At 45.1% G+C, this 27,541-nt stretch overlaps 1 protein-coding gene across 2 annotated transcripts; it reads left to right on the top strand.

Annotated features, from left to right (window-relative positions):
• Positions 1 to 23: 23 nt before the first annotated feature.
• LOC116958204 (doublecortin domain-containing protein 2-like) lies at positions 24 to 27,541 on the top strand. Of its 2 annotated transcripts, none has more exons than XM_076074446.1 (10): positions 24 to 524; positions 3,958 to 4,287; positions 10,178 to 10,244; positions 11,353 to 11,432; positions 12,406 to 12,537; positions 18,659 to 18,805; positions 20,851 to 20,896; positions 21,248 to 21,323; positions 23,154 to 23,254; positions 25,693 to 27,541. In XM_076074446.1, exons 2-10 carry the CDS (start codon positions 3,965 to 3,967, stop codon positions 26,302 to 26,304), a joined length of 1,584 nt encoding a protein of 527 aa, XP_075930561.1. In that variant the 5' UTR covers positions 24 to 524; positions 3,958 to 3,964; the 3' UTR covers positions 26,305 to 27,541. The 2 variants fall into 2 exon arrangements, with proteins under 2 accessions (XP_075930561.1, XP_075930557.1); XM_076074442.1 differs by having other exon boundaries at positions 57 to 524; positions 23,151 to 23,254.

Here is a 27,541-nt window from a genome sequence, read left to right as displayed (position 1 = left end):
CCCCTTCGCCAGACCCCGGCCCACTTCTGTCCCGCCCCTTCCCGAGACCACGCCAAATGAGACAAACAAAAAACACACGTGGCCTGAAAAGGAAAAACAATCGGCGATGTTTCGGGCAATGGCCCTTCAGTCAAACAAAAAACACGTGGCCTTAAAAGTAAAAACAATCGGCGATGTTTCGGGCAATGGCCCTTTAGAGAGATAGAGTGGTTAAGAGTTGTAGACTGCACTTTACACCATATGGTCTGATAAGAATCACATTTTAAAAGTGTGTCCTGATGAACAGTTAGTTTAAACTGGCAAGTGAAGAGTTACCTATTAGTTGTCCATTGAGATACGCTCCTGTCGAGGCCCAGCCTACTTTCAGCTGAAGCCCCGCCCCTGTTCCTGGAGCCTCCCCCCACTCTACTGGAGGATGATTGCGATGATGTTAAAGACCGGGTGACGTCCAGACTTCAGCATTGCCGCATCGGGACAAGTCCAGACGAGCGGCACTCATCCTCAACAAAGCGGCACTAACCGAGGTGCGCGCGTGTGTGTGTGTGTGTATCACCTCTCTCACGACCATCGTCAACATCACCCGTCAACATTACCATCAATATCTTTATAATCATTATCAGGAACAGCGACCAGGCTAGCAATTTTCAGCATCATTATCATGAACATCAGCATTGTTATCACTATCAGCATCATCTATACCTTGAACATCACCCACCATCACTAGCATCATGAAAATCACCAATACCCATCATTTGATCACCACCATTGATATCAACACCGTGAAATCATCATGAAAATTTCAGACGAGTGATGAAAAATCCCCCTAATTATCATGATTACAAATGTTTGTTTTTCATCACCACCATTAGCAGCACACATAAAAACGCCATATCCCTATTCTCATCGCTATCATCATCAAAATAGTCATATCATCAAAACCATCATCGCCACACACTTACTATAATACCAGTTTTGTCCAGTCAAGGAGTTTAGACATGCAAGTGTCTTCTCTATCACAGGGTCCGTTGATGATTGTTGATTTTAAAAGCAGGGACGCGCGGTGTGTTCAAGGGAGCCCACAGGCAGTGGTGATGAGACGTTACGTCCCTCTCAGAGCTCTTCTCTAGTGTTTACCAACACTACAATCATGCCGAACCTCTCGCCACGACTTACCACGCAGCTCACCAACACCAAGGACCACAAGTGTAATATATTTTGGTCACAGTTATCTACAACAACAAAAAATGTTCCATCAAATGCGTAACCAGAGTGGTCCGCCAATGTGTTGGAGCACTGTGGTCTTGGAGCGCGGCGGTGTTGTGTGTTTTGTATGCTTAACTTCTTTCCTACGTAGCCAACCGTGTTAAGCGGGTGTTAGAACGCACGCTGGTGTTAGAACGCGCGCACGCAACGCACGCGTGCCCGAGTTTCCGTGCGCACGTCTTTCTTTATATGCAGTCGAATCCTCCCAAACTACACACTGGAAGTTGCCTTAAATCGCCTGCTTCGTCGTCGGCTTGTTTATAATTGACATTTTGTCCGACGAGACACCGATAGCAGCGCTCTATCAGGCAGGGTTGATGGATCACGAAGAGAACATTTTAGCCACACTAGTCGGGTCCTGGTAACGCGTAATTTTGTCGAGTGAAAATGGTCCCGAATTATGTTTCGCGCTGAAACTGTAATTCATCACGGTGATCGCGACCGATGCCAATTCTAATGGTGTTTTAGGCGGGCCAGATAGCTAACATTGTGCGTAGCGAGTTGAATCTATACTTATCACTGGAGAAATGCAATCGAAAACCAACAATTAAGACCCCGAGGTTGATTGCTTTCACTCATAGGGCAGAGTCAGCATAAAGGTCTACATTGCGTAAAGTCTCGTCGTAAAATAAACTGCACAAACAGACGCTACGCATCATCAGTGAACCTCGTAAATGAAGTAACTTGCCTGCGTTTGACTATCACAATGACTATCACTATCATAATGATAGTCACGTTAACGCACATAGAGAGCGGGCAAAAACACGCTGCTGGCTACTGGCGTAACGGTAAAGATGAAGCCGCGTTCAGATTAGCGGCGACTCGAGCGGGAATCGAACCTTCACGCTCGTGGTGTCCGGCACACTGACGATCCCTTCGTTGAAGGAACGCTGAGTTCGTATAAGCTGATAGTCATTTACAGCCATTCATCAATGTAGTAAATGATGAAAGCTTCCCAATATCACGTCGGTCGTTGGGGTTGTTTGACCATACTTCATCGCGCCGGTCAGTGCGGGTTGGTGAAGGCGGGCGGCGGGGGCGACCGGGAGTTGGGGCAAAATTAATTCATATATCGCTTGCCACTGATGTTAGTCGTGGGTAGGAAGCGAACTCGGGTCTCTGTGTTCATAGTGCAGTGTGCTGACCACTGTGCAACAACAACAACCGCCATTCGCCACTAAGTGGCGGTAACGTCACCACGACGCTTGTGCCAGGCTATGTGCACGTTGAGGCCACGTGAAGTGTCGAACGCCCGCTGGCAGGAGGTCACGGGGCAGACCCAGGTGCCACGGGTCGACTGACTGAGATGACTGCTGGCCGATGCACCACCTGTGCCCCCTACTGTGCCAACCTGATGTGCTTTATCCACCCGGCGCTCTGCTCGTTGTTGTGAGCGTCGCTCCTCCGCCCTCTGTTGTTGTTGGAGGGCGACTGCCTCCAACTCCCCAGTAGCAGCGTCCTTCACGAGCCTCCTCCACAGAGGCCGATCTTGACACCGCTGGTACCAGTCATCGGCAAGTCCACTCAGCTCCACGTCCTCCTGTACCACATCACCCCATCTCTTCTCTAGCCCGTGCCTCCTGTACCACGTCACTCCATCTCTTCTCTAGCCCGTGCCTCCTGTACCACATCACTCCATCTCTTCTCTAGCCCCGTGCCTCCTGTACCACATCACTCCATCTCTTCTCTAGCCCCGTGCCTCCTGTACCACATCACTCCATCTCTTCTCTAGCCCCGTGCCTCCTGTACCACATCACTCCATCTCTTCTCTAGCACGTGCCGCGCCCGTTTAGCCCCCTCGATCCGGCCGAACAAAAGCTGTTTCGGCATGCGGTGGCTGGGCATGCGGGCTACATGACCCAGCCAACACAGCCTTCCCCGCCGGAGGAGCTCACCGATGGGACCTTGTCCAGATCTTTCGAGGATTTGTGAGCTCCTCACACAATCCAGTCTGGTTAAACCCAAGATGGATCGTAGGCAGGCCAGCCTAAATGTCTCTAACCGGCGAAGATATTCCATTAGGGGGGTCCACGTTTCGCAAGAGTAGAGAAAGGAGGGAATGACCGTGGCCGAGAAGACTTGAAGCTTAGTGCGGAGCGACAGACCAGGTAGATACACACAGCGTTACGCAACTCCCTCACAAACAACAAGCTATGAGATTTGTTTTAAATACATAAAATAGACTGCATCGGCCTATGCGCCTTCTTACAGAGGTAACGGTGGTTCATTCCTAAAGATGTTAACGACGTGCTGAGTCATCGATTAATATAAATTATCTTAGCAGGTATGGAATGGTGCTTGTATGATTTTTTAAAAAAAATATGAATATGTTCGTTTACTCAGGAAAGTCTCAGTGAGTCTTCTGACTCTTTGTCAGGAGGTTCCTGCCAAGTTTTTGCAGGAGGAGGGGCTCGATGCTTGCTGTTCATAATCCCAAACAAGTAATTTCAGAAGAATCTATTCTTTGCTTTTGTATATCTCTAAATGTACGTTGGCACGCGTCAGCGTGACTCTTCCAGCCACGAGCGGCCGCTATTCGCGACAACAATGGAAGGGGAAAATAACCACGAAGTAGAACGACCTTGAAACGCGGGGCCCGTGAATCCGTAGACCACCGCGGAGAGGCAATCCACGAGCGCGGTCTGAACGCGTCTCTGTGCCCCACGCCTCGCTGTTCACTTTCGATCTTCTCAGCGCAACCATGAGCGAGGTCTCGTCAGCGCCTTCCTCCTCCGAACAACAACAACAGCAGCAGCAGCAATCGACGGCGGCGGCTGTGAAGCACATCACCGTGTACAAGAACGGCGACGCATACTTCTCGGGCCGGCGCTTCGTGGTGAACGCCAAGCAGGTCGGCTCCTACGAGAACCTGCTGGGGGTTCTCACTCGAGGGCTCGGGGCCAACTTCGGTGCGGTGCGCTCCGTGTTCACGCCCCGCGGCGGACACCGCCTCTCGGCTCTCGGCGAGCTGAGCAGCGGTGGCGAGTACGTGGCGACGGGTACTGAGCGCTTCAAGAAGCTCTCGTGAGTACCCGACTGAGCAGCAGAGACAACTACCAGCGACTCCTACCATGACTACTACTGCTGCTACCATAACTACCACCTACTACTACCACCACTACTACCATGACTACCACCAACTGCTACTACCATTACTACTACTGTTACCATTACTACCACCTACTAGCATAACTACCACCTACTGCTACTACCACCACTACTACCATAACTACCACTTACTACTACTACCATGACTACTACTGCTGTTACCATTACTACCACCTACTACTACTATAACTAGCACCTACTACTACTACCACCACTACTACCATTACTACCACCTACTACTAGCATAACTACCACCTACTACTACTACCACCACTACTACCATAACTACCACCAACTACTACTACCACCTCTACTACCATGACTACCACCAACTGCTTCTACCATTACTACTACTGCTACCATTACTACCATAACTACCACCTACTACTACCACCACTACTAGCATGACTACCACCAACTGCTACTACCATTACTACTACTGCTACCATTACTACCACCACTACTAGCATAACTACCACCAACTGCAACTACCATTACTACTACTGCTACCATTACTACCACCTACTACTACCATAACTACCACCTACTACTACTACCACCACTACTACCATGACTACCACCAACTGCTTCTACCATTACTACTACTGCTACCATTACTACCACCTACTACCATAACTACCACCTACTACTACTACCACCACTATGACCATAACTACCACCAACTGCTACTACCATTACTACTACTGCTACCATTACTACCATAACTACCACCTACTACTACCACCACTACTAGCATAACTACCACCAACTGCTACTACCATTACTACTACTGCTACCATTACTACCATCTACTACCATAACTACCACCTACTACTACCACCACTACTACCATAACTACCACCAACTGCTACTACCATCACTCCGAATACTGCTACCATTACTACCACCTACTACTACCATTACTAGTACCATTACTACCACCACTACGACCATGACTACCACTAACTACTACTACCATCACTACTACTACTGCTACCATTACTGCCACCACTACTACCATAACTACCACCAACTGCTACTACAATCACTCCTACTACTGCTACCATTACTACCACCTACTACTACCATTACTACTACAATTATTACTACCACCACTACTACCATAACTACCACCAACTACTACTACCATCACTACTACTACTGCTACCATTACTGCCACCGTTACTCCAGTCACTCGCTCAACTGTGGTCACACTTCTGGCGCTAATGCGATGGTTCCGGTGTCTGTGTATTTCACCCGTTCATTCCTCCCCTCGTGTTGAGGACTCGATCTATCATCACACGTGACTTGCTGCAAACTCTTACCCTCGTATCCTTGTGAAAATGCAGATAAGAGGAATCATCCACAAATTGCACCTGATTCATCCTCTGATCCACATTCATCGACATTTTACTGCGTGGATCAACGTGAGGATTCGCCAATAGCGCCCCATCAGTGCGGATAAGAGGAGGCATGGCTCCAATTTCCCTTGCAGTGAAGTTGATACAGGTTGCGGAGACGTCTACGCTCTTCTCCACCACCAAATGCTCGTGTGCATTCATAAAGCCACTGCAGCAAAGGCATCTATCCTTGCATGATCTCAGTGCTGGCTCAGCGCTGACCAGCGCCCACGGTGTTTATACAGAGTTCAGTGTTGCCAAGTTATCGATTTTGTTACTAGTTCTAGCGACTTTTTGGATTTACCTATAAACTATATGATGTAAATTCTTGCGACTTTCCGAGACAATGAACTGATGGCAGATTTAGGAGCTATTACAGGTGTGTAATAAGAATCCGGTATCAGTTTACTCTGCGTAGTGCTTGGTTTCGTGGTGTGCGATAAGGGTCCTGTTCACTGTACGTAATACATTTTTCACATTGTCCAGTGACATGATTACAGACATTTAATAAGGATCCTGTGTCAGTTGACACTATGCGTAAAACGCGGTAAATTGTTTGATGACCACAATTCCAGGTGTGTATTCAGGATCTTGCTTCAGTTTATTGTGCGCAGTGCTTGGTACATTTTGAAGTGACATTGTTGACGACTTTAGAAGGTCGATCTAGCAGCATTTGGCAACTTGTTCCTTAGGCAATTTTCCACTTGTGAGAGTTGACAAGACCAGGCTCTAAACAGAGGTAGCAGCACCCACGACGATATTTTATGCCACCCACGCTGCCGGGTTTGTGCGTCACCGTGGAGGTCGTGGTTGTGGTGGTCGCGTTGCCAATGACCCCTTGTCCGGGGTACGCATCTACAGCAGTGTGACTGGAAACGCCGGTTACGCGTTTTGCCCCCCCCACCTCCCCATGCCCCCCTCGTGAATAAGTAATGAAGGAGGAGACACGTGTCAGTGATGGGCCTGGCACGTTCCTTGCTTAGCAACGCGTAAACATATCGAGCCCAGGAGGCGCACAGAAACGTGGAACGGCCCGACACTGGACGCGATCCAACCCGGCTCGTCCCTGTCGGGCTGTTGAGTTTTTTTTCTGTTCAGGTCACGTTTCAGGAGCGATAATAATTACATGCGACCAGCGTCGTGCGCTGGCAGACAACATGGACGTAAATCAAGCGATGGCACAACGGGCAATATTAATGCGGTCCTTGTAAAACATCGTGCTGCACAGCAAGTCCCGCGTCTTTTTGATATGAAATGACACGTCCCCCTGTCTTCGTGAGCTGCGTAGCTCCCACGCTATAACCTTCCTTCATCTCACGCACATTGGCCTCGTTATAAACCCAGGGAGGGAGCACCTTTCCTGGGCAAGAATCTAGGCAATGAGGGGTAGAGAGGGATCTTGAAAGAAAGTGAAAATAATATATTTACGTAATTGTATACTTAAGTCAGTTACTTTGCTCATTGCTTTGAGAGTTTAATATGTGGTTATTGATACTAGGTACAATACAATTTTAATTCATGGCGTTACAAAATGTGGACGCATCTGAAGATGCCGTACGAATAAAGTAACATTGTTCACATTTAAATGCCTCTGTGTTTAGAGGCATTTAAACATTGTTCACATGTTTTTCGTTTTAAAGCAGGGAATAAGGTGGAATTACACGAGCCAAAGAAAGAGTTGAGATGACACGAAGGTAGAAGAGTGAAGACACTTCATAGACAGTTTTGTTTTCTCCAAAGCATTCCATTTGCTTATAATTAACAAAAACAACTATAAATAATCAATACCCACACACACGATTCAATGCACCTATCTTAGACGTAACAATAGATTTTAATCGATGACTCAATGCATCATTACATAGATAGATATATGGCACGAATTTCACGGTTGATGTGATGGCTCGTTTGAGCGTTTCACGGTAAAGGGCTCGCTGAGGTGACTTGAGGATTTCCAGAGCAGGGCTCGGGCACCGGAGATCGGCACGGCTCCGAATCCACTCTTCCAGCTCATGCCATCACTCTAGTTCCCCAGCGCCGCCCTTCTCGCGAGTGAAACTGGATCTGTATCTCAATATCGAGGCCTGGAGGTATCATCCTTTCAGGAGATGATGCCGGGGCCATGTCAAGCCTCGCGTCAATCCTCACGCGAGTGGCGCCCCGCCACGTGCATTATTTATCGGCCATTAGTCACCCACGGCAGTGGATCGTGGAGCTGGGCTGAGAAGGCGGTAAATTCCGCCCCCCCCAAACATTCTTGGGGTTTCCATTCTCAAGTAACTCGTGAATGTGTTTAAATTATTATAGCCATGCAATGATTCACCACCCCCCGCCTCCCCACCCTGCCAAAGCAATACGATTTTCACGATTAATAGATGCGATTCGTTTTGATCGCCTCCTTTATGGTGCTTATTGTGTTTTGTTGTCTGCTTTGTACGATGTACTTTGCTACATTAGCCTAAATGTAATATCAGCTGACCGGCTTCTTCTTGATCTATTCTTCAACCTTCTGCTCATCCTCGCAGCACCGTGAGCAGTGGTAGCCTGTCACCAACGCTCGTCCTCTGTACATGTTCATCATATTGGAGATTTGTTTTGATTATTTATAAGAGTCTGCTTCGACCATTTACATTTGCAGCTTCCTACAGTTACGAATGCAGTTGAGGTGTAATGGTTCGCACACTGGACATTGCTGGTTAGATTTCCCAATATAGCTCTTTAAACAATAGTCAAGTTTCTTACATTCCCCTACCTCTGACCACCCAGCAGTGTAAATAGTAACACCAAAGCCGATGGGCAGGTCGCATAGGGTGGTGTAACATGTAGATATCCCTTCTTCTTCCAAGACCTCGAGCCAGCAAGGAAGGATAGGCCAAATACCCGCTCAAGGAATTCTCTAGAGCTCCTAATAGCGGAGGCCCTTCCATCAGCAGAAGCGTGAGCAAGATTTTGTAGGGCTTCACCTTTACCTTACCAGGAGCCTAAGGGATAAACTCTTGGCCCTAGCGCTTAGACATTGACTCAAGGTTTCTGTCTCAGCGCTCGGACATTGTCGCCTATATGAGCCCCTGAGTGAGAGAGACACCCAGCACCAGGACTCCAACCTCGGTCCTCACAGAGTATGGGCTCTGCTCGTGCTTTGTGAGGACACGGCCATTATAGCACTCGGACAGGTGTCTCGTGTCACATTTCTAAGTGATGCGTGTAAAGATCAAATGACGGGAAAACAATCCGAGATGGCTTTGTGTGCTTAACTACGGCTCTTTGTGTCAGTGTTTGTTTTTAATGAATGACACTGGAAGGGGACCAGTTCCTAATGACTAATTGTGGTCACCTTCAGGATAATTAGTTGAGCAATAATTTTAATTAAAAGAGCCAATCAATGTCTGGACGGTTTGAACAAAGGCTCAACTAAAATGTAAAGATGATCATTACTGAGTGATGCATATTCTAATTATGTTCTAGAAGGGCTCGAAGATCAAGTTTGGCACAAATATAAAGTTATTGCATACAACTAGATGAATATGATAACCCAATATTTAGAATATGAACCCCTGGAGAGTGATGGTTTTAGTTGAGAAGGTTACCAGTTATTCGTAGTTAATACAACGAGGTGCCACTCGGGCTCATAATGGGCATGTCATCAGATAATTGAGTCCGTTTTCTCTAAGGACTTGAATTTGAGGCCTGGGACCGGTGTCTAAAGGTGTGACTTTCAACCCATAGGTGCTCCCTCTAGAGTCTAGACCACTCATCTCTCTTGTGCGTCACTATCCAGTGCTCCCTGTCGACCACAGAACTGGCATCGCTGACATCGTTCATTCAAACATGGATGTCAGCCATACGTGACTAAACTGCGTTTTCAAGTGTAGCAAGCTCACGTTCTCTGCCAGCCTCAAATGACTACACAAAAACATCACTTTCATTTTGTCTTTCAATTAATTTTGCCCATTTCCAGCTCTCAGAATTACAAATATTGGTTTCACTGCCACGAGTGTGTATAAAAGAGTGCATCTGAAGGGAACTCGGGAATTCTGTGATATCTGCCTTCTTTCCACGAGCCGTTCTCTCACACGTGGTAATGCACCACTCTGCGAAAGTTGCGAAGAGACGCTTTGTCTCATGGGATGATGGCAATAGCAAAACTGTCTCAAGACCAGCGATTATCAACTCCAGTCCTCGAAATTTCCCACAGTCCGCCTCTTCATGATTACCAATCGTTTGTATGCAAAATAGGCTCCATCACATTACATGCACCTGATGGTTGGTGATCATGGCAAGCTGCACCGTTGGCGATGGGTCATTAGAACTGGAGTTGAGGGAAAATATACGCCACCCGGTACTACATCAGTGTGGCGTGGTTTGTAAATAGGACCCGTCATGTGGTGTGTGCTTGTGTTGTGCAGGTACAAGCAGAATGGAGCAAAGAAGGAAAACCCTCCTCGGAAGGAGACAAACTCAGAGGAAAAATCCGTATGTGTTTCAAAACACATATTCTGTCTCTTTCTCACCCCAGTGTGATTACAACCGGAAAAGTGCACAAAGGGGTGGTGTGGTCCGCATCATGCCTTGCCACCTTTGTCTCCCCAATACTGATGTTAACTTACAGCATCATGCCTTGCCACCTTTGTCTCCCCAATACTGATGTTCACTTACCGCATCAAGCCTTGCCACCTTTGTCTCCCCAATACTGATGTTAACTTACCGCATCATGCCTTGCCACTGTGTCTCCCCAATACTGATGTTAATTTACCGCATCATGCCTTGCCACTGTGTCTCCCCAATACTGATGTTCACTTACCGCATCATGCCTTGCCACTGTGTCTCCCCAATACTGATGTTAACTTACCGCATCATGCCTTGTCACCTTTGTCTCCCCAATACTGATGTTAACTTACCGCATCATGCCTTGCCACTGTGTCTCCCCAATACTGATGTTCACTTACCGCATCATGCCTTGTCACCTTTGTCTCCCCAATACTGATGTTAACTTACCGCATCATGCCTTGCCACCTTCGTCTCCCCAATACTGATGTTAACTTACCGCATCATGCCTTGCCACCTTTGTCTCCCCAATACTGATGTTAACTTACCGCATCATGCCTTGCCACCTTCGTCTCCCCAATACTGATGTTAACTTACCGCATCAGGTATCCATGTAACGTTCGTCGACCAAGGAAAGTTCCAAGACTAGATATTATAATGCTAACCATTCGTTTTGTTCGTGGCACAAATACAATTTGGTTCACCGGTGTTGTAGCGCAGTGAGTTAACAAACTGTGCCACTGCTCTCCTAATGCACACACAACACACCCATGCACAGTATGCCATTCGATGCACAATGTGTGAACACCCTATGCTCTACAGTAAGGTGAAATACACTCCCCACACACAGTGCATAACACACGGATGCTCATGAGTGTGTAGATCTAACACAAACCCTGCGCTCGGTGCCTGAGACCCACTGCACACTCCTCAACATTTTGCGGACCCCAAAATGATGCCTGAGGGTGGGAGCGGTTTGGTGCAGTGGTTCGCGCAATGATTGTAAATCCTATCAGCTTGTTCTTTACTCTGTCAGGATCTGCCGTCCCAGCCTCGCCGCCACCGCGTCGTCTCCTCGCGCTGGAAGAGGCCGACCGAGGAGCCTATCACCATCTTGTACGGACACCGACTCTGGCTCCAGTTTCATTCCTTAATGTCGATCACGAGCAGAGGTCGTGGGGCCGAGAAAACTCACCCCACACCCAATGACGGCCTGAGTTCAATCGAGCGTTGCCATGATTTGGCATTACAATGATCTACCGACGATATGATTATCGTGATAATTTGTTTTGTTATTTAGTGCTTATCTCGGCTCCTTCATGCTTTTTCTTCATATTTATTAAATAACAAAAGCACAATCATGAAATAACTGTTACCTATTAAATGAGTGCTTTCCAAACATGACTTTGCAATAATCGACAGCATGTTGGATATATGATTTCATCACTGGTGTGGTTTATCCCATTTAATTATTTCTTGTGTTGTTGACATGTACCACCTTGCTCACCTCAATAGCAACTCACTTGATGAGTGACCAGTCTCTTTGTGTGTGAATGTGGGGAGCAGTCGTTCAGCGGTTAATGCGCCGTGCTACGAAACCGGCGACCCGATTTCGATTCCCGCTCACGGAAACACCAGTGACCATTATCTGAACTGGTTTCCTGGCCTCCCCTAGGTCCCTCAGCCTCAAATGAGGTGTGATGTGCAAATACTGCCATTAGGGAGACGAAGACGGCCGGGTGTGGTGCTGGCCACCGACTGCCTCGTGTGCCGTGCCAGCCTTCATAGGTGCTCACTAACAGCACTTTCCCCAAAAGTCTGTTTAAGCTATACGGGGGGTGTGGGGGTCTTTCTTTTGTATGTGTGGGGAACCGGAGTGTAGGTGTGAGTTCACTTCACTACAAACATGGTGAACTCGGTTCGATTCGATTCCCGCTCACAGCCAATGCCAGTGATGATTATCTGAACTGGTTCTGGGCCTCCCCATGGTCAATTCGGCCTAAAATGAGTACCTGGTGCAGTGTGTAAACATTGCCACTGGGTAGACATAGGCGGCCAGGCTAATCTTTGTATGTGTATGTGTATGCAGTGTGTTTACTAACGGAGACGCAGTCCGGCCTGCAGTCCGCATACTCCTCACACAGAGGATTCTGGGTAATTGGGAGAATGTGCTCAAGGTCGTGACAGACAGGGTCGACCTACGCACTGGGGCTGCTCGCAGGTATGCACAAATGCACACGCACACGTATACACACATGTATACACACGCACACGTATACACACATGTATAGAGCCACACACATACACACGTATACACACATGTATAGAGCCACACACATACACACACACACGTATACACACATGTATAGAGCCACACACATACACACACACACGTATACACACATGTATAGAGCCACACACATACACACACACACGTATACACACATGTATACAGCCACACACATACACACACACACGTATACACACATGTATACAGCCACACACATACACACGTATACACACATGTATAGAGCCACACACATACACACACACACGTATACACACATGTATAGAGCCACACACATACACACACACACGTATACACACATGTATAGAGCCACACACATACACACACACACGTATACACACATGTATACAGCCACACACATACACACACACACGTATACACACATGTATAGAGCCACACACATACACACGCACACGTATACACACACGTATAGAGCCACACGTATACACACACGTATACACACACGTATACACACACGTATACACACACACGTATACACACATGTATAGAGCCACACACACACACACGTATACACACATGTATAGAGCCACACACACACACACGTATACACACATGTATACACACACACGTATACACACACGTATACACACACGTATACACACGCACACGTATACACACATGTATACACACACACACGTATACACACATGTATAGAGCCACACACATACACACACACACGTATACACACATGTATAGAGCCACACACACGTATACACACACGTATACACACATGTATAGAGCCACACACATACACACACACACGTATACACACACACGTATACACACATGTATACACACACGTATACACACACGTATACACACACACACACGTATACACACATGTATAGAGCCACACACATACACACACACACGTATACACACACACACGTATACACACATGTATACACACACACACGTATACACACATGTATACAGCCACACACACACACACGTATACACACATGTATACACACACGTATACACACACACACGTATACACACATGTATAGAGCCACACACGTATACACACACGTATACACACGTATACACACATGTATAGAGCCACACACACACACACGTATACACACATGTATAGAGCCACACACATACACACACACACGTATACACACATGTATAGAGCCACACACATACACACACACACGTATACACACATGTATAGAGCCACACACATACACACACACACACGTATACACACATGTATACAGCCACACACATACACACACACACACGTATACACACATGTATAGAGCCACACACACACACGTATACACACATGTATAGAGCCACACACATACACACACACACACGTATACACACATGTATACAGCCACACACATACACACACACACGTATACACACATGTATAGAGCCACACACACACACACACGTATACACACATGTATACAGCCACACACATACACACACACACGTATACACACATGTATAGAGCCACACACATACACACACACACGTATACACACATGTATAGAGCCACACACATACACACACACACGTATACACACATGTATAGAGCCACACACATACACACACACACGTATACACACATGTATAGAGCCACACACATACACACACACACGTATACACACATGTATAGAGCCACACACACACACACGTATACACACATGTATAGAGCCACACACATACACACACACACGTATACACACATGTATAGAGCCACACACATACACACACACACACGTATACACACATGTATAGAGCCACACACATACACACACACACGTATACACACATGTATAGAGCCACACACACACACACGTATACACACATGTATAGAGCCACACACACACACACGTATACACACATGTATAGAGCCACACACATACACACACACACGTATACACACGTATAGAGCCACACACATACACACATACACACGTATACACACATGTATAGAGCCACACACATACACACACACACGTATACACACATGTATAGAGCCACACACACACACACACGTATACACACATGTATAGAGCCACACACATACACACACACACGTATACACACATGTATAGAGCCACACACATACACACACACACGTATACACACATGTATAGAGCCACACACATACACACACACACACACGTATACACACATGTATAGAGCCACACACATACACACACACACGTATACACACATGTATAGAGCCACACACATACACACACACACACGTATACACACATGTATAGAGCCACACACACACACACGTATACACACATGTATAGAGCCACACACATACACACGTATACACACATGTATAGAGCCACACACACACACACGTATACACACATGTATAGAGCCACACACATACACACGTATACACACATGTATAGAGCCACACACACACACACGTATACACACATGTATAGAGCCACACACATACACACACACACGTATACACACATGTATAGAGCCACACACATACACACACGTATACACACATGTATAGAGCCACACACATGCACACACACACGTATACACACATGTATAGAGCCACACACATACACACACACACGTATACACACATGTATACAGCCACACACATACACACACACACACGTATACACACATGTATAGAGCCACACACATACACACACACACGTATACACACATGTATAGAGCCACACACACACACACACGTATACACACATGTATAGAGCCACACACATACACACACACACGTATACACACATGTATAGAGCCACACACATACACACACACACACGTATACACACATGTATAGAGCCACACACATACACACACACACGTATACACACATGTATAGAGCCACACACATACACACACACACGTATACACACATGTATAGAGCCACACACACACACACACGTATACACACATGTATAGAGCCACACACATACACACACACACGTATACACACATGTATAGAGCCACACACATACACACACACACGTATACACACATGTATAGAGCCACACACATACACACACGTATACACACATGTATAGAGCCACACACACACACACACGTATACACACATGTATAGAGCCACACACATACACACACACACGTATACACACATGTATAGAGCCACACACATACACACACACACGTATACACACATGTATACAGCCACACACATACACACACACACGTATACACACATGTATAGAGCCACACACACACACGTATACACACATGTATACAGCCACACACATACACACACACACGTATACACACATGTATAGAGCCACACACATACACACACATACGTATACACACATGTATAGAGCCACACACACACACACGTATACACACATGTATAGAGCCACACACACACACACGTATACACACATGTATACAGCCACACACATACACACACACACGTATACACACATGTTTAGAGCCACACACATACACACACACACGTATACACACATGTATAGAGCCACACACATACACACACACACGTATACACACATGTATACAGCCACACACATACACACACACACGTATACACACATGTATAGAGCCACACACATACACACACACACGTATACACACATGTATAGAGCCACACACATACACACACACACACGTATACACACATGTATACAGCCACACACATACACACACACACGTATACACACATGTATAGAGCCACACACATACACACACACACGTATACACACATGTATAGAGCCACACACATACACACACACACGTATACACACATGTATAGAGCCACACACATACACACACACACACGTATACACACATGTATAGAGCCACACACACACACACACGTATACACACACACACGTATACACACATGTATAGAGCCACACACATACACACACACACGTATACACACATGTATAGAGCCACACACATACACACACACACACGTATACACACATGTATACAGCCACACACATACACACACACACGTATACACACATGTATAGAGCCACACACACACACACGTATACACACATGTATAGAGCCACACACACACACACGTATACACACATGTATAGAGCCACACACATACACACACACACGTATACACACATGTATAGAGCCACACACATACACACGTATACACACATGTATAGAGCCACACACATACACACACGTATACACACATGTATAGAGCCACACACACACACACACGTATACACACATGTATACAGCCACACACATACACACACACACGTATACACACATGTATAGAGCCACACACACACACACGTATACACACATGTATAGAGCCACACACACACACGTATACACACATGTATAGAGCCACACACATACACACACACACACGTATACACACATGTATACAGCCACACACATACACACACACACGTATACACACATGTATAGAGCCACACACACACACACGTATACACACATGTATAGAGCCACACACACACACACGTATACACACATGTATAGAGCCACACACATACACACACACACGTATACACACATGTATAGAGCCACACACATACACACGTATACACACATGTATAGAGCCACACACATACACACGTATACACACATGTATAGAGCCACACACATACACACACGTATACACACATGTATAGAGCCACACACACACGTATACACACATGTATAGAGCCACACACATACACACACACACGTATACACACATGTATAGAGCCACACACATACACACACACACGTATACACACATGTATACAGCCACACACATACACACACACACGTATACACACATGTATAGAGCCACACACACACACACACGTATACACACATGTATACAGCCACACACATACACACACACACGTATACACACATGTATAGAGCCACACACATACACACACACACGTATACACACATGTATAGAGCCACACACACACACACGTATACACACATGTATAGAGCCACACACACACACACGTATACACACATGTATACAGCCACACACATACACACACACACGTATACACACATGTATAGAGCCACACACATACACACACACACGTATACACACATGTATAGAGCCACACACATACACACACACGTATACACACATGTATACAGCCACACACATACACACACACGTATACACACATGTATAGAGCCACACACATACACACACACACGTATACACACATGTATAGAGCCACACACATACACACACACACGTATACACACATGTATACAGCCACACACATACACACACACACGTATACACACATGTATAGAGCCACACACATACACACACACACGTATACACACATGTATAGAGCCACACACACACACACGTATACACACATGTATAGAGCCACACACACACACACGTATACACACATGTATAGAGCCACACACATACACACACACACGTATACACACATGTATAGAGCCACACACACACACACGTATACACACATGTATAGAGCCACACACATACACACACATATGTATGCACATACATGTAAGCTCACACGACACTGTAGAGTAACTGTGAATATTTATTTTGGAAAGGCAGTAAGTCATAAGCAGAGAAAAAATTAAGGTCTTGAGACTGGACTGCAACAGGTACAGGGAGCCAACAGCACGGATGGATCTGGGAAGGGAGTTCCAAACTTTCGGGGCAGCAGAGGAGCACGAGTGACCTGCCACTGAGCAAAAGTTGACTGGGGGCGTCTACTGAAAGTCTTGGTTGCTTGAGTGAGTGGAGCTGGAGTAGAGTGCGATGAGAGGGGAATGGTAGGCATGGACGAGTCCATGTAGGAACTTGAAGATGGTGTGATCTTTAATTGTATCGGAAGCCAGAGGAGCTTTCGGAGTGTTGGGGTGGTATGGTTTATGAGTGTGGGCGCGGAATCTGGAAGCAGCATTCTTTTCCAGTGTTGATCATCAGTGGCGATTGCCCTGGCCTGTGTCCTCTCACCTCCATCCTCTCGGTGCCCCTTAGGCTGTGCACTCTGGACGGCACCGCCGTCATGAGCGGATCTTTCCTGGAGAGTGGCCTCCATTATGTTGCCGTCGGAAAAGAAAAGTTTCGGAATCTTCCCTACGGCGAAGTTCCACACCCAAAATACTTCCCTCAGCCAACGAACGGGTGCGTGGCGAGTGCACATGCATGCACGCACACAAAAACAATGTGTACCCAATACTGCAAGCATATTAAGTGCACTGATTTGGTACCAGAGGGGAATATTTTGGACCTGTAACCACTATGTTTCTATATTTCGCAGGCTCACTCACAGTCAATGCATACAGACTTAGCATTATCAAAGATTTGTATCGTGTAAAGTGTGACCCCACCAAAGATGATAAAAAATTCATTTTGGCCCCCAGTAAGTGAAATGTTCCTCTGCAACACGAGAGTAACTAAATACAGCTGTATGGTAGCTGTAGTCCAGATACATGGTGTTATGTAAATAAAGATCACTAAATAGCATAACCCTTTCGTTAAGGAAACCTGAGATCAATATTTGGGTTTATACAAATAGTAAATTAAATGTGGTCGGGTGACTTAGGGGTCTTGATTAAACTGGGTTTTACATTTATTGAGTTGATGTCAGCTCAGTCAACAAAATAACCTATCAAATAAAATATTGTTTTAACTTAATTTAGGTCAATTCCACTTCTACAAATGTATAATATCAGTTTCATTGCCATGCAGCGATGTTTCATGATACTAATAATAGGTTTTACACTTTCTGGCAATCAAACATGTGATCCTTCTGGCGGTACTCCGGGGTACCAAATAATACAAAATGGCCGAGGAAATTAAATATTTTATTTTTGGGACACTATTTTTTCCGCAACTGGGGTAATAATCAATCCGACATCGCTGCTACTCCGCGATGTCGAAACGCAGCGAGGACGATTGCGCTGAAACCCTGAACGCTCGTACGCACAGCAGTGCATCGTGTACAGCTCGTCGAGATGAGTCGATTGCCGCATCGGCGACCATCAACAGACTAAACATTATTGCATCACGGACATTATGCGTGAGCCGGGTACTATGGTACCCCAGGGTACTGCCATAAGGTTCATGTGTTAAGATGTTTAAACACCAAATAGATAATTTTGCAAGGAATCAAGTCTGCATTAACTACACGTACTTGTGGTGAACATGAAAACAAACATGCTCTGATAATATATGCATTGTCTTTGTCCACTGACTGGCCTACACAAAAAGAAGGCTGTCTCTGGTATAGGCCAATCAGTTTGAAAGACAATACATATATTATAATCAGAGGATGTTTGTTTGTATGTTGACCACAAGTACTGTGTGTGGTTAATGCAGACTTTATTCCTTGCAAAAGGTATCTATTTGGTGTTTGAACATCTTACCACCTGTTTTATTGCTAAAAAGGGTAAAATCTCTTATCATTTTTCATATACAGCGATGTTGTCTGCATCGCAGGATGTATGGAAAAGTGTGACCCATACAAAGTGTGTGAATATGAAAAGTTCACTTGAAGGAACCTCAGGAGCATTTAACTTCTTTAGCATGACCCTCTCTCAGCCACACGGTGCGAAGCACAGCTCTACGATAATACCCAATGGACCCTTCTACTCATGCATGATGACAATAGCACAATTGTATTCTTGGTTCTTTCGGTAAAGTCACGTTTCCGAACATAGATGGACTCGTCCATCTAAACAAACTGTCAAATCGCTATCCGTGGTGCTAACGTTTAAAAATAAATAAATACAAACCGCCACTTCTTTCAAATGTTCTTGCCGTTGGTTTTCACACCTGATGATGACTGCTTGTGTTGTAGTCGAAACGTCGTGATAATTTAATTGTTTTATATATATTTTATTATTTTATTGTTTCCCTTCAACGTGACTTTACCGAAAGAACCAAGAATATGAATCACTGCAGTAACGAAAGCTTTAAATCAAAATTTAGCACAATTGTAGTCAAAAGTAATATGAAAAATCTAAATTGTTAAAAAGCACTACATGAAGGTTCGCAGCAATTCTAATTAATGTCCCCAATTTGGCTGTTGTGAGTTCATTGAGACACCAAGGCCCAATAATTGAACAGGGGCCCTCGAAGCTACTGGCTTAGTGCCCTAAAAACGTTAACATTTTCTATGCCCTGTGACCCTGACTTACTTTTGCGGGAATCTGTTATTTTTGCAGGCCCAAACCTCTTTTCCTGCCTCCAATTAAAAAGAAGCTATCGAGAGTAAGTGGAGTGCACATTTTGAAGCATACACATTTATACCAATAATTTCTGCTTTGTGTTTAGAGTTGTAACATTGGCAGAGCAGATGAAATGACATTGGCACAGTGAATACAAATTATGATACTGATGGTCTTAATCGTAACAATGCAAATGAGACAGAAAAAAGTTAATTTCTGAATAAAATCATGACCCCGAATCATAAAAATTCATTGAATAGCTGGAGGGGTTGAATTGTTATATACCTAGTAGTGGTGATGATTATGATTTTGCTAATGGTGATATGGATGGAGATGGTGATTATGGAGATGATGATGGTGATGAAGAAGATGCACGTGTGTCTTCCCTTGGCAGACGTCTGGGAGATCTGATTACACCGCTAACTTGAGGGAGACATCCTCCCAGCGGGAGGGAGCTTTCTCTGGTGACGGTGAGAATCCACCCTCTTACTATCACTTCATCGTAATTGTCTGGCATCGTTATCATCTGCCTCGGTCTCTCAGGAGGATCGTGAATGTCATGACAAGCTAGTACCATCGTAGGGCATCACCCATAACATATATACTGTATACTTTGAGCAGCTATGGCAACTTGGTACAGTATTACAATGGCATAGAGAGACGTGATTGCGTTTAATCAATTAAAATAGAGTATTAATAAAATTGATTTTAAGCTTTCGTGACTGGAGGAATCCATACTCTTTGGTTCTTTCGGTAAAGTCACGTGACTTTACCGAAAGAACCAAATTGTGTTGAATGTAAAAAGAGTGGTCTACATCGCACACAATCCAGGGTAGTCATGTGGTCTCTCTCTATGATCTGATTGGAAGGTGCCATCCCTGTTGCCGACTTGGAGGAAGCACCAGTCCAGAAGCAATTTGTCCAAATTTGGATAGCTATGTTTTTTTTTACAATATTTAATGATGCGGCAACCAGTCGGTGACGAATGCCTAAGCTGAGTGTCCTGAAATTGTCTTTATGTACCATGCCCTTAATGTTCGTGTCACCAACAATGAGCGTCGTGTGCTGAGGCTTAGGTATATTATTGTCCCTAATCAGAGGCTACTAATGGCCATGTCAAGACTATAAACCATGTAACAACACATGCATCGGTTATCATTGCATAATGAGTGAATAGGTTCCTGGTGGTCGCATTAGTGGTGCGTGGTGGCAAACGCCTGTGATCCTAAGCTCGAGAGAAGAATGTTGGAGAATCACACGGATTTGTGAAACATCCACACTCACTGGCCTACAAGGTAGCCAGGAATTGACAGGTCACTCGTGTCATCTCTCTTTCATTTTTCTCTTTAATCTCCCGAATCTGTACCTTTTTATTCATGGTGAGACATATCTCTTGGCGAGCCACGGCTTGGCGGGCCACTACAAGAGCCATGGCAGAACACATCTGCCATGGCTCAAAGACAATGCACTATCAAAGCATTGTCTTTGAGCTGTACGCCTTTTGGCGTCATCTGGTCGAGTACCAATTGGGTCGAGGCTCAAAAGAAAGCCGTCCCTTGGTGTGGACCAATCAGTTTCAAGGACAATGCATATATTATCATAGTATGTTTTTTGTTTGCATTTTGACTGCAGGTATTGTGGTTAATGCAGACATGAATCCTTGTAAAAAGGTTTCAGTTTTGTTGCCAGAAAAAAGGGGGGGGGAAACCCTATTCTTATATTTTTGTACTGGCAAAGGAGGTCTAATGATGTAGAGGCTCAAACCTGTTTACATTCTGAGTTCCGACAAGACTACTGCATTCAGGGTGATGAAGTCTTGTAACAATATTCAAGTGAATGTAAATTTTACATAGAATCGCCCATAGACGAATTGTGATTCCTGCAGGAATTGCCCAGTTCAAGTTATGCTAATGGAGTATAGCATTAAGTGCAGTTCTATGACTGTTAGTTATCTTGTGTGGGTGGAGCGGTGGTGCAGTGGGTAACGCACCGCCCTATGAAACCAGTGACCCAAGTAAGATTTGCGGCGAGTGATATCCAAAATGGTTCTGGCTCCCACCCACGCCTTTATCAACCCACATTGAACCAGCGTGGTGAAATATGATCAAACAACCCCTATGGCCGAAAGCTGTGGGGAGAACTCCATCCAGCAGTAGATTGAGAAATAACTTTAAATTATCATGACATTATTTTGAAGCTACACATCTTGTTTGGTGGTTTCTCATTGTCACTGGTGTTGATATGAAGATGTTGATGACATGATCATGATGATGATAACACATATGTCCCTTCTTCAGAAGACAGAAGTGTCTTCCAAGCATCGGAGAGCAGAGAAGATAATAACGACGTTACAGAGGTGTCAGAAGATAAAGACACAAAAGTTGAACTACCTATTGACCAGGTATATATCTAACACAGGTGTAACGATGCATTGGATCACCGATTCATATAAATTATTGAGCTCACAATATATTCATCGAGTTGTGCTTGTAATAACTGATGTTTTTTTCAATTTGTATATTTTTTATTAAATGAGTTCACATGACCATGGCTACAATTAAACCATACATTTAGTTGATTGTAACTGAGAGGTGTGGATTTTTATATTGATCTAGAACTTCTAGAAAGCTGAAATTTGGCACAGGTATAGTCGAGTGTGCTTATAACTGGAACATTTCTGAAAAGCAAAATTATCGAATTTGTTATAGATTTGAAGCTTTCATACTCTTTGGTTTTATTTGGTAAAGTCACGTAGATAAAATTAAACAAAATAAAACAATTAAATCACGACGTTTCGGAGGCAACACAAGCTTCCGTCTTCAGGTGGAATAGTCAACGCAGAATATCTGTGTCAGGAGCACAGTTCAGAGACGACCGGGATTATATACAGGTTAAGGGAGGGGGGAGGAGTCAGTAAGGGGGCGTGGGTGGGTGGGAGGGCTGGGTTAAGCAGCCTTTTGATAGACTGCTGCGGGTAACAACCACTTCGCACTCCACGAGAGTGGGTAAAACCCACCTTTTGTTATGCTGCGTGGGGGGTCGGGGGGAGGAAGAGACATCCTGCATTTTTTTAAAGCGGCGGCAAACGGCTGTTCAATTATAAGGTAGCTAAAGTTTGATATACAACCACTGAGAAAAGGAAATGGCTGTACAAAAAATTGAAAGGCAGCTAACGTTTGACTTGATTTATAACATCTTTCCAGAGATATGTGGATGACACTTTCGTCATTTGGCCACATGGCCTCCCAGCTTTGAACCTTTTCCTAGACCACATCAATTCCAGACACCCTTTCATCAAATTCACCATGGAAGTGGAGAAAGATGGCAAGCTACCATTCTTGGATGTCCTGTTTGAGAGAAGGACTGATGGCTCTTTGGGACATTCTGTTTACAGGAAGCCCACCCACACAGACTCCTACTTGAAACCTGATTCCCACCACCACCCGACTCAGAATAATTCTCTCATCAAAACGTTAATCCATAGGGCTCATTGCATTTATGACAAACACCACCTGACCAGTGCATTAAAACATGTACATCTGGCCCTCAAGATGAACGGTTACTCTGACCGTACCATCCGCCAAGCTGTTTCTCCCACCATACAGAAACAACCACTTGACACTCCGATCAAAATCATTACGTTACCATACATAGCAGGCGCTACTAAAAAGATTTCCAAAATTCTAAACAAACACAAGATCCAGGTCCGGTTCAACACAGTGCACAAAATCCGTGATCTGATCCCATCAGTAAAGGATGTTATTCCTGACTTAGAGTACCCCGGTGTTTACAAATTGAGTTGTACCTGCAGGGACTGCTATATCGGGGAGACGAAGCGACATATCTCTGACCAAATTCGCGAGCACAAATCAGATTTGAAACACGGCAGAATGAATTATTCAGAATGAATTATTCTGCCGTGGCTGATCATTGTTACAACGCTGTGAGTGATCATGATATTGTTTTCTCCGATACCAAGGTGCTCTGCAAACCTACCGGTTATTATCAGAGATTTGTCCACGAGGCCATCCAGATTTACAAACACAGACACAACTTCAACCGAGAGGATGGTTTCAAATTGAGCAATCACTGGAAAGATGTTATAAATCAAGTCAAACGTAAGCTGCCTTTCAATTTTTTGTACAGCCATTTCCTTTTCTCAGTGGTTGTATATCAAACTTTAGCTACCTTATAATTGAACAGCCGTTTGCCGCCGCTTTAAAAAAATGCAGCATGTCTCTTCCTCCCCCCGACCCCCCACGCAGCATAACAAAAGGTGGGTTTCACCCACTCTCGTGCAGTGCGAAGTGGTTGTTAGCCGCAGCAGTCTATCAAAAGGCTGCTTAACCCAGCCCTCCCACCCACCCACCCCCCTTACTGACTCCTCCCCCCCCCTTAACCTGTATATAATCCCGGTCATCTCTGAACTGTGCTCCTGACAGATATTCTGCGTTGACTATTCCACCTGAAGACGGAAGCTTGTGTTGCCTCCGAAACGTCGTGATTTAATTGTTTTCTTTTATTTTGTTTTATTTTATCTACGTGACTTTACCGAATAAAACCAAAGAATATTATCGAATTTGGTCCTCCAAAAATGACAGTTCATAGAAAGCGGCGAAGCCCAGTATGGTTACAAGTAAACATACACTGTGATCCACAAAAACAAAAGTACAGCACCAAGTTAATTGCGGTTCACTGTGGGAGCATGTACTGTTATCAAATGCCTATTAATGCAGGAATGATGTGGCGTGGATGGCAGTAATGGGAGTTTTGCACACTCGTGACTGCCTGTGCCTCCCCAGTGCTTGTGTTCATGAACACTCCGCTTTGCGTTGACAGCTCGTGGCAGAGATTGTGGAAGAGGAGATGGAGGAGGAATGTCATGAGCGATGGCAATCTCCACGTCACCTTGTACGTGGCGCGCTTGCCAGGGGCCGTCATGACTCCCCGCCTAATTCCCCACGTGACTCCCCAAAAGACTGCGCTCGTAACTATCTACGTGACTCCGTACGTGACTCCCCACGTGACAATGCTCGTGCCTCGCCAAATAACCGCACTCATGACTCTCTGAGAAGGGGTCGTCGTGACTCCCCAGATGACTCCCCACGTGACTCCCCACGTGACTCCCCAAATAACCGCAAGCGTGACTCTCCAAGAAGGAACCGTCGTGACTCCCCAGATGACTCCCCACGTGACTCCCCTCGTAACTCCCCACGTAACCGCAAGCGTGACTCTCCGAGAAGGAAACGTCGTGACTCCCAACAGAAGTCTCCACGTAACTCTCCTACTAGGAGCCCACGTGAATATCCACGTGAATCCTCTAGGGTACAGCGTGAGTCTCCATGCAACTCCCCACGTAGCTCCCCACGTGAGCCTGCGCGTGACTCTCCGGGAAGAGGACTATGTGATTCCCCTTCTCGCCCCATCAGCGCCGCTTCTTCCGTGTACTGATGTGTCTTCCTCACTCCGTTCACAATGGCCAACACTGAACTGAATCAACTACAAATCAAAATGTATTGCATAATGGGTTAGTTGTTATGTACCTTGATGATGAATGGGCCGATACTATCCCACTGACTGTAAATGATTCCCTAATGTAATTACAAGTCAGCAGGTGTCTGACACTTGATTCCTGGTTCCTTGCTTTATCACAGTCCCCAAGACAGAGATTCCGAGCCCCGTGACTTCAGCCCAGAGGCGGCAATATAGCTTGGGGTCAATCCTGCTTGAGAGCACTGAGCTGGATTACTGGAGATCCTGGGTTAAAATCTTGGTATAAGCCACCCAAGATTTATCTAGGATCTCAAGTGTAGATAATAGTCTCATCCCAAACACCAATAACTGTACAAAAACACAGATAATTTTTTTATTCATTTGGCACGAAACATTCCACCACTGAAAACAAATATTTCCATATGAATGCCATGCAATGAATATATTATCCACCACTAGTATATGCATTGAAGGGATCTCATGAGTAGGTCTGTGATGTCCATCTTCTGAAGGCTGTTCTCCTAACACAGGGTGATGTTCCACTGCTGTTTGCTAAAGCTCTGAATAGTTATTCCATCATCTCGTGACAACAATAAAAAATATTTCAACCCAAAATTAAATGGCGCTGGCTCATTGCTCTCACTTGGCCATTGTAAACCCTTGGCCATTGTAAAAGGATGTAACCGCTTAGTGCAGCCATAATGAGCACGTGTCATTATTTGAACCATTGTCATAATTATCAGCCATGATCAATCCACTGCTGAAGCCACATCTTATGATTCTAAGATCCACCTGCTTCATACCCCCCCATCTCAGATGTATTCGATTCCTTGGCTTCCCAGGCCATTATTATTGATAATTGGCGATCATACCTTGTAGCAAAGTGTCCTCCCCAAGACTTTTCTTAACAGTTTTAATTATTAAATTGACCTTCATATGTTTGAGGCATCATTCCATGATTGTGGTATGTCATTTCAGTGTAAACATACCATGAACAAATCTGTTAATTTGTTCCATACGGTCCGGCTTTTTATTTTATTCATCAAAATATTTGTTCTGGATAATAATGCTTTGAGAGGGTGTCCAATATGTCAAGTGATACATACAGAGCAAGCACTTACTCGTTGATGATGTGCATTGTTATACCATCTGGTGCAGGAGCTTTTCCAATTTGTATTACTTATGGGTTCCAAAA

Source organism: Petromyzon marinus, chromosome 3 (genome assembly GCF_048934315.1).
Source record: "Petromyzon marinus isolate PM22_M1 ecotype Great Lakes invasive population chromosome 3, UKy_Petmar_22M1.pri1.0, whole genome shotgun sequence".
Taxonomy (NCBI): Eukaryota; Metazoa; Chordata; class Hyperoartia; order Petromyzontiformes; family Petromyzontidae; genus Petromyzon; species Petromyzon marinus.
Note: the sequence above shows the minus strand (reverse complement) of the source record. Positions and strands in the feature narration are given on the sequence as shown.

Bases quoted from the DNA above. Each gene is read 5' to 3' on its own strand.
- LOC116958204 (XM_076074442.1), top strand. From the start codon at position 3,965: ATGAGCGAGGTCTCGTCAGCGCCTTCCTCCTCCGAACAACAACAACAG. The intron at 10,245-11,352 runs GTATGTGTTTCA...TTACTCTGTCAG, and splicing joins CAAACTCAGAGGAAAAATCC to GATCTGCCGTCCCAGCCTCG. The intron at 21,324-23,150 runs GTGAGAATCCAC...TCCCTTCTTCAG, and splicing joins GGGAGCTTTCTCTGGTGACG to AAGACAGAAGTGTCTTCCAA.